General features: G+C 41.3%; 1 protein-coding gene across 1 annotated transcript; it reads right to left on the bottom strand.

The window, feature by feature from the left end:
- Window positions 1-8,607: 8,607 nt before the first annotated feature.
- Window positions 8,608-9,270, bottom strand: LOC104106682 (ethylene-responsive transcription factor ERF017-like). Its single transcript, XM_009615275.4, has one exon. The coding sequence runs from the start codon at window positions 9,268-9,270 to the stop codon at window positions 8,608-8,610; it is 663 nt and encodes a 220-aa protein (XP_009613570.1).
- Window positions 9,271-9,820: the final 550 nt, after the last annotated feature.

Raw genomic sequence — 9,820 nt, 5'->3', positions numbered from 1 at the left:
GAATTCCTTCGCACCTGCGACCTCCACCCATCTCACTCCCAGCTGCTTCTGCGGTTCATTGCCTCGTTTCTGCGGTAAAGCTTCCGCAGAAGCGGTTGCACCAGCAACTAGAATCCTCCAGCTTTGCCTCAATTTCAAATTTCAATCCGAACATATGCCCAAGTCCGAAATCATCATACGAACCCATCAGAACCTTCAAATCCCGATTCTGAGGTCGTTTACTCAAAAGTCAAACCTTAGCCAATTCTTCCAACTTAAAGCTTCCGAAATTAGAATTTTCTTTGCAAATCAACTCCGAACTTCCCGAATTTCAATTTCGACCACACGTACAAGTCATAATACTTGAAGTGAAGTAACTCAAGGCCTCAAATCGCTGAACGACACGCTAGAGCTCAAAAGATCGGTCGGGTCGTTACATTCTCCCCTACTTAAACATACGTTTGTCCTGGAACATGCCAAGAACTGCTCCGAAGTTGTCCAAAATCACTGTTTAATACATCGTGAACCTGCCCGTGCCATCACAGCCCAGTTGAACATATTGGTTCAAGCTAGACTGAAGATCCTCCCTTTTATTTAGTCAATAAGCCAAAGCCTTAGAACCAAATTCCAACCTTCGAATTTCTCTACAAAACCTAATTCTAACATACGAACATAGTATCGATGACTACGCACTATACCAAAACATAATCGTGCACCCATGCTGACATCACACAACACACCAAACCCAAGGAAACCTCCTCCAAGCACAACAACCTCAGTTTCACTAGCCCGGCCCAAAGCCTGTAGTATACCTCATAACACATATAAGCCTTGTTCCAACTCTCGCACTACTGCCACGACGGAAGAGATGTGTAGAAACTCATAACCACCCGCCGAATCAACAAATCAGGGAGTCTCTACCCCTGACAAGGATCATTACCTCATTCTGACTGAATAATGATATTTGCCCTTTAATGTACCTTAAATAAATCTGATTGCACTAATTTTAGGTTAAATAATTTCGTCTCACCCAGTACAAGCTGCTCGGGCAATAAGCCACCTCACACACCATCTAAAATCTCATACAGCACCATCGAAGCGCTAACAAGCTACAAATCAAATATGACATATAAGGAAGAACGAACTCTGGAATAGAACTACCCAACCCGCGTAACGAATAAAACAACTGAAAAGATGCTATGAACCTTTCTCAGAGAATGAGAACAAAATACACAAGAATAGATATAGGGAACCATACTCAACGTCTCGTTGTTGCGGCGTGCAACCCAATCCACACATGATATTGTTGCGGCGTGCAACTAGATCCAAACAACATAATACCGTTGTGACGTGCAACCCGATCCAAACAACATACCCATGGCGGCGTGCTACCCGATCCATACATAACAGTAAATAAGGAAATACCCATCAAGCCATAATACTCATACCTACGAAATACCCGAATATCGACCACAAGCACGCCAAGTGCAAAAATACAACCTTGGGGGAGACGGATAGCGCCATACGCTACGAAAACCCAAGCACGACTAAGGTGCAATAAATGACCTACATCTCGAGAGCCATCCTGCTCACATAATACCACAAGTTACACGGGATCACAATACATGTGCGAATAATCCAACCGTCTCACAACCCACATGGCACAATAGAGTTTTACATGGAATACCTGACGACAGGAATAACATCCAATGCCCGAAGGCTCCTCCGTAAGCAATGCTATGCTGAATAAATACGCCCGACCTAATATAGAGCACACATTCACATTAGACCTACCAACGGACCTCAAGCCAATTCTGATCATACCATACTGGGATAATAACCTTTCAAGGGTCCATAATGGCCATATTCATGGCACATAATAACGACCGTCAAATCCGGAACAAACTCACACAGTCCATACCCCAAGGAATAGAACGCCTCCTTGGCATAAATTCTCACATTAATGATAGTACCAAAAGTTTTCGTACTTGGTTTCAATCTTTAACAACCAGGTGACTAACATGTCACACTCATACAAATTTCCCCATAGGGTACGCTCCCACGACTTTTCGCCTAGGTAGCGTAGTCCGCACATCCATACCACCAACCGTACTAATTCTGTAAAGCAAATCAAGAATCTGCAAATCAATACACAAAGCCTCTTACACAGAACGACGTTCTCAGATGACACTAAAGAAAATGCCAGCTTATTCTGAACATCTGAATTTTCCCCTGCTCATCCGAGCTAGTGACATTCTTGTCAACACCGAACCGCAACCTTGATCCTCAACTTTCAAATTCCCATGTCGCTCACTGCACCTATCATGCTCCTATGCGAGAATATATGAATTCATGATAACCCCTGAACTACCAGTAGAATAATCACTTTGTTGGCTAGAAACCTTTCACTTAGCTCCTTTTAGAAGAACCAATGCAACATGCAACTGAATTTCCAAACCGCAGAAAATACAAACCTTAAGTTGTGATCTAAACCTCTATGACTCTTCCGGAATCCATTTACACAACAAGGCCATTTGAACCAAATACCTCCCAAATCAATCAAGTTTTGGTGGCTGTCAAGCCCACACGTACAACCACAAACCACATGTATAGATTCACATGCCGAAGGAACTAATCATTGCCACAATCATGCTGATTCAACCATTACTAACCGGCCCAACTTCTTTCAATTTACTCTGGACTTGCCTTAGAAATAATAATAACTCCATTCAAAACATAACGAACTTGATTTGCACTCATCCCGAGTGACCTGTATCGCAAGACCACATCGTCTCAATACCCATGAACCATCCTATACCCTTCTCAAGGCACAATAGCATCTCCAACTGGTACACCCATTCTGCAAGACCTTCCGTGAATTTGAAGCATTTTCTCCCTTTCCTCTACTACTGCACCGCAGACCTGATGATAACATGGAATACTCCGAGACCCTTTTATAATCCACTGCAATAACTCGATCCTTAACCACATAACGGACCCGACATCCTTAGGCACTACACTATAATTCTTGAACCCACTAGGACTATTGTTGAGAGTCACCCACTCTGACCTGATCCCGAATATAACCAAACTCCAATGCTCTACTAGCACATGAGCACCCTCTTGAAGAAGCAACCGACTAGATTCTTTTCCTTGTACATCACATCCACAAGAAGCATAAACTATAAGTCTTCCCAAAACCTGCACACGAATCAATAAGGCAAAGTATAGCACACATTTATCAAGTTCCTTGCACGAATTACCCCTGCAATTTTCTTTTCTTAGTCATAAATAATCCACCAACGTATCGATAACTAGAAACCACCCAAGAAGACAACCACGCGAGCTAGTCATAGACGGTGGGGCTCCCCCACTTATCTTAAAGCTACAATTACATAAACCTATAGCCCACCAAGATTCCTCCTTGTCAATTACCATGATCTCGTACTGTTAACCCACCAAATTTCTTGAAGTCTTTTGTTAAGCTCTTCATGAACATTCTGAATCATCAGTCACATTCACATATTTGACCTCTTACCGGGTAGCAGGTAGTATTCTTCGCAGAAGCTTCATCAACATCACACAACCGCTAACCTGCTCACAAGAGATAACCCACCTGTGAAATTCTATGCCGACATCTTCCAACGGCACTGCACTGGGTACAACTACTATGAAATCAGTAAACCCTCATAAGCCCATGCTCGCCCACCAGCTGTACAAGTCTGTTCATTCCCTATTGACATCAACTGAAAGTCTGACAATACATTCCAAACTCGAAGTCATGTTGCATCCCAACGATAATCAAGTTTTCACACTCATCTTCCTTTCAAGCAAATTCCTTTCTGCCATATCCAATCTTCCTCGATACAGTAGCCACCATCCCAAATAGAATTCGTAGACCAAATCACCTTCCATTACGATTCCCAAGCCACTCTAAACTTTTTCAAGGCACACGGCTATCCTGCCACAAAATTCATATGCTAATCTGCCACTTTTACTTTGGTTAAACCATATCCTTTAAGGAACTTTTTGACTTCTGCTTTTCATACTTGACCTGTTAGTTCTTCAACCACCATGAAACACTTCTTGCCATGTCCTTCATCATACTTTGCTGCCCAAATGTTGCCTCAAATCAAATCCATACCTGTAGCACCAGAACTAATGAATTGCTACTGACTCTAAACCTCCTAGAAGATCATCTTTCTCGAGCCATCAACCCAAGCCTGAACATCCATAGTCCGACTGCCCTTCCTCTGCTGGGATTAGATGCCGAACCTATAAACCATGAACTGAGAAATCCCCCTTTCGAGTCATTCACTACCTCGACACATAAACAAGTACCCTACCATTACACCAACATCGTGCGATAACAATGCATGAATATCATAATAATCCATGCACAGTCTCGAAACCATAGGAAGTATAGATACTGAGCTGGAACAAAAGAACATCCTTCCGCAAGGTGACGATAATAGCCTGCCCGAACACGCAGGGAAAAATATCCTACACCACGTCTCCAGTACCAATACAACTACTTGACGCCCAATTGATAACAAGTACTTCACATCGCATAAGATTGAGTAGGTAGGAAATAAAGGCACAAGCCTCAATGGAATCAAACCGCACGATGAGGAAATCAAGAAGGGAAGTGCTCATAACAGCCCTGTAGCCTCTCGAAGATAAGTACAGACATCTCTGTACCAATCCGCAAGACTCTACTAGACTTGCTCATGACTCGTGAGACCTAAGTAAACCTTATGCTCTAATACCAAGTTGTCACGACACAAAATCCACTAAAGGTCATGATGGAGCCTAACACCACCATCAGGCAAGCCAATAGTGATTGATCAACTTAATTACTCATTTTAGTATTTTGAAATCATAATTTTCATTAATTAAATAGTATGAAATGGAATTTACATGGTAAATGATAATATATACACGAACTATAATCATGAACAACCCGTAGGAACCCCCAAAACCCGGTGACACAAGTACATGAGTATTTTCTAAGGAGTACATTAATAATACAACATCTGTCCAGAATGTAAATAAGACAAAATAAAATAAATAGTACGATGGAGACTAGGTGGACTGCGATGCGTAGTCTGAATTGCAGCTCACATAAAGTCTCCTCAACAGATACGCTTACGCGCCAAGATGATCACCCAATGAACCTGTCAGATCCTGCACATTTAGTGCAACACATTTAGTACATAAGTGCAGCATGAGTACGCAAATCAATGATTACCCAGTAAGTATCTAGCCTAACCCCGGAGAAGTAGTGACGAAGGGTCGACATCGATACTTACTAAAGGTCCAATAAAATAATATAACAATTTATAACAGATATGAAGTTCACAACAATAGTGGGTAAATCTTTAAATTTCATAGTCCTCCAAATATTTCTTTTAAAGTATAATTTTCTCGATCTTGTATTCTACCTTAATAACTTAGAAAATGCCAAGTGTCAATATCAAATAAATAATGAATACCATTAAATACCGGGCATCAGTGGAAGATTTATCTCGTGAATATTCGGACTAATAGCAATATAACGCACGATTCTGCCGAGGTTGTTTGGCCCGATCCATAATAATGTGTACACTGCCGAGTGTCGAGCGACACAAACCATAGATTCATCTATTATGCTCCCGATGAGTTCGATTCGCTCCACAAGAAATGAAGGAAGTTACCGAATTACCAGACACGTGTTTACAATACAGTACATGAGCACCGAACGAATATAATCTTTACCGTTTCTCAAATAACTCGCCCACAACCCAAAGTGTTGAGGCTCAGCCTATTATACATGTATTTATTTCTAAATCAAATTCACTTACAATTTTAATTAATTAAGCCAGCAGAACAAATTCAAATAATTTAATTATTATATGATAAAGTCCTAAGTCTACTCGTACATAAACATTCTTTAGCTACGTACGGACTCTCGTCACCTCATGCGTACGTAGCACCCACAACTAGTTTCACATAACAATAAATATCACCTAGGGGTAGTTTTCCCCTCACAAGGTTAGACATGAGACTTACCTCGCTCTGAAATATGCTTACAATTTAATAATTTATAACAATTCTCAACTCCGCTCTAAAAGTCAATAAAGTTAACCCTCGGGCTCACTTACCCGAATTCGGAAAATATTCAAAGATAAACTTTACCCATAACATTACGAACTCAAATATATAATTTATTCTTAATTCCATTTCCAAAATCGTGGTAAAAATCCAAAATACTAATTTTCTAGGTTTTTCACCAAAATCCCAAATTTTTACTAATTCTCATGCTTAAATCTAGATGTAAACCATGTATTTAACTCACAATGTGAATAAATCACATACCCCATAATAAAATGAAGATGGCACTCCAAAATTGCTCCAAAATCGGCTCCCATGGACGAAATGAAGTGAAAATGGGCCAAACCCCCATTTCTAAAACAACACTGTCCATCGACCTTTCGCATCCGCACTCTATTAGCTGCTTATGTGGCTCCGCACTTGCAAAAATACCCACCGCAGGTGCGGTTCCCACTAAGCTTAGCCAAGTATGCTTCTGCGGACAAAAGGCCGCACCTGCGGCCTCGCTTCTATGACGCCTTATCCGCAGGTGCGGTTTCGCATCTGTGGGCTGTTACAGTCGTAGAAGAGCGTCGTCTTTTTTTGTTGCTTGTTCTCAGATCAGGGACTCCGAAAGGAAGCATTTGCATCAGAAGCAGGTCCGGCGACACCCGTTAGGGCAAAAGCCTCCTGTAACAACCTCGCCGCATCTGCAGGATCAGCCAAAACGTCCTCCTCGGGGACGGTAACAGAGCCCTGCGGAAGACCAAATTTCAACAAAAAGAGAAGTTAGCTAGTTTTCTTATATGTGGGATAAAGAACAAGATAAATTCAAGAATCAACTTATCATGATTTTTAGCCTTCCACCCGTATTTGAGGGTCAGTTATTTCCACCTGCGGGTCTGAGGCGTGGTAACATCCAAAATATTCTGGACCCACTGATCCAAACCTTCAACCGTTTGTGGTGTCCACCGAGTTGCTGAAATGATGGAAAAAGAAGGGCCAGCAATAACAGGAAATAACCTTTAACCAGAAGAAAGGATAGACATTGAACTTATGGGTACGATTCCATGATTCAAGAAAGAATGGAGTTGTGGCCAGGATGATGTCCCTGGTGGCAACTATAATGAACCGCTCCATCCAGCCACGGTCATTATCATCATATATGCTGGTAAGCAAAGCATGATGACCACGTTTGCTGAAGTTTATCATTCCCCCACGGAAAAACTTGGGGGAATAAAGGTTCATCAATCGAGCCAGGGAGAGTTCTTCTCCCATTTCCTGGCATAACCGCTGAAGACAAGCTACCGTCCACCACACAGAAGGGCTCACCTGAGCCCAAAAAAACATGATAGTGGAGGCAGAACTCCAAGATTACGGAGTCAAGTCCCCCGCTCAATAAAAACGAAAGTGAAGGGGTACGTGTAAACGTACGTAAAAGGGGAAGGTTACCCGCTCCGCTAGGTCAGGAACAATGATGTTCAAGTCATGGCAACCACAGTTACCCATGTGCGGGAGTTAGCGGAAGGGAACTTCTCTTCGAAGTCCTTAGTTGTGGTAAGCTTTTTGGGAATAATGGTACTCATCGTAGGAGGAGAAGTATCATCATTATTTTCTTTGTTCTTTGAAGAACTAGAGTTTCTGGAAGAGGAGGCCATGGTTAGCAGAAGGAAGTAGGGGTTTCTTTGAAGAAGGAGGCTAAAAGTAAAGAAAGTTTGAGAGAGTTAAAAAAATTATGAAGTATAAGAGAGAAGATGGAAGAGTATAAGTAAAGGAATAGACGGCTAAAATCGTGGCAATAATTACCTCGAGAACCAGCGAAAGTATTGCTGAATCGTGGGATGACGCGTGTTCGGGTAGCCCCCGGAGGAAATGTTGCTCATGAAGACAGATGAATACCTGTCACCCGATAGTATTCAATGAAGAATATTATGCAGTATTAAATAGATAATCCGTTATAGAGAATATGACATTCATAGTCTGCCGTTACACATTCTTTATTGGCCCCCATAATTATCATTTAAGAGTGACTTGATCCTAAGACCTTGTTCCCTAGGTACCACTATAAATAAGGATTCCAACAACTATCGTAAGGACACGAATTTTCTGACAAACTTATGCTATATACCTTTCAAAGCTCAATACCACTTTATTTTCTTGCTTCTTACTATTGTTATTACTGCATTCGGAAGCTCTGCTCCCGGAACCAAGCTCTCTACTGTCTTATCTCGATTTCTACGCTAAGTCTTACATTCTTATTTGATTTATTTATCATTTTAAGATCAAATCAATTCACTTGTGCATAAATCACGTATAAATTTAATTGTACCGTTTTATGAGTAAATACTCGTGAATTTAGTATAATTTTATATATGTACCACAAAAAGGAATCCACACGAGTCAACAGGTTATACAATGTTGATGGCTATAGAACTGGAAAAAACAAAGGAAGAAAAGTAGGAGTATGTCCTAAATATGAAAAAGACGAAAGAGCCACCAATTCTAGCTGCAAAAAATTTCTAGAATTGTGAGTTTGTCCCGAAAATTTTGAAGCTCTCAAAAGTTCCAAAGGAAAGATCCATGTAAAGAGCAGCCATCATAGTTCTCTTTCTCAGAGTCCATATCGGTCAACGCTGGTAAAAAATGGTCACCCGTGAGATCGCTAAATTCCGAGAAAGTCCCAAAATCATACTCGTTATTGGCAGTTCCTAACGAGAAAAACAGGTCCAAAAATTTAGAATCAAGAAGCATTTCGGTCAATTCACCATCCGGTTGGACCATCCCATCCGAAATCGACGTAGATGGCGACTCTGCGTGTAGCAATTCAGAAGACGACGATAAAGAAGAATAAGAAAGACCCGAACTATCCGTCGGACCCGAAATGCTTTCCTGGGGCTCCGGATCCGAGTTGGCAAACCGGGCTGCTGCCATCTGAATTTCGGCGGCGCTCATAGACCTCCCATTCAAAATATCCGGCGGATTATCCGGGAAATTAAGTTTTGCCGCTTCGCCACGCAAGCAAAATTGGGCAGCGTCGAATGCCCGAGCAGCTTTTTCTGCTGTATCATAAGAACCCAACCAAATTCTTTCCCTGCTGTTAGGTAGTCTAACTTCAGAAACCCATTTTCCCCATTTTCTCTTACGCACTCCTTTGTACTTTAAGGACGAAGAAGAAGAAGATGATGAGATATCGTCAGATGATTTTGTGGGCTTCACCATATTATTAATTCTCAATTTCAAGAAAATTTAATGGGGTTTATTGATCTGTTAGCTGTTGGTTTTCAAAAATAGAATGTGTTTTGGTTTTGGAAGTACAATATGATAATAGGATTAGCATTTGGAGTCTATATATATGTTTGTAGAGTGAACTGTGAAGTAGGAGTATAAAAATAAAACGTGGGTCAAAAGGACGTGTTTAGATAACGCGGTATTGTTTTCGGAGTAACAAAGAAGCACGTGCGTGCATTCAAACTCCACATGATTGAATTAGATGTGTCCCGGAAGATGAGGATAGTGCTAAAATTTGGGGACACGTAGGTTGGAGATTTGACATGTCAAATATTTTTCACTTTTTGGGTCCTACTTGTCCCCCCTTCTTCCGCTGCTTTTTCTGCTGGGGACTTCCACGTCAGCTTTATTAGGATGATGAATTTTGTGTGCCCTCTTTCTGTATAGCCATATTTGGCAATATTATCGCTAATGAGCTTTGGCCTTTCTTTTTGGTACAGGAACGCGTCATTTGGTTGAAAGACAAGTTACGGCGCAATTA

Source organism: Nicotiana tomentosiformis, chromosome 5 (assembly GCF_000390325.3).
Source record: "Nicotiana tomentosiformis chromosome 5, ASM39032v3, whole genome shotgun sequence".
NCBI classification, from domain to species: domain Eukaryota; kingdom Viridiplantae; phylum Streptophyta; class Magnoliopsida; order Solanales; family Solanaceae; genus Nicotiana; species Nicotiana tomentosiformis.
This window is presented reverse-complemented; position numbering and strand designations above follow the sequence as displayed.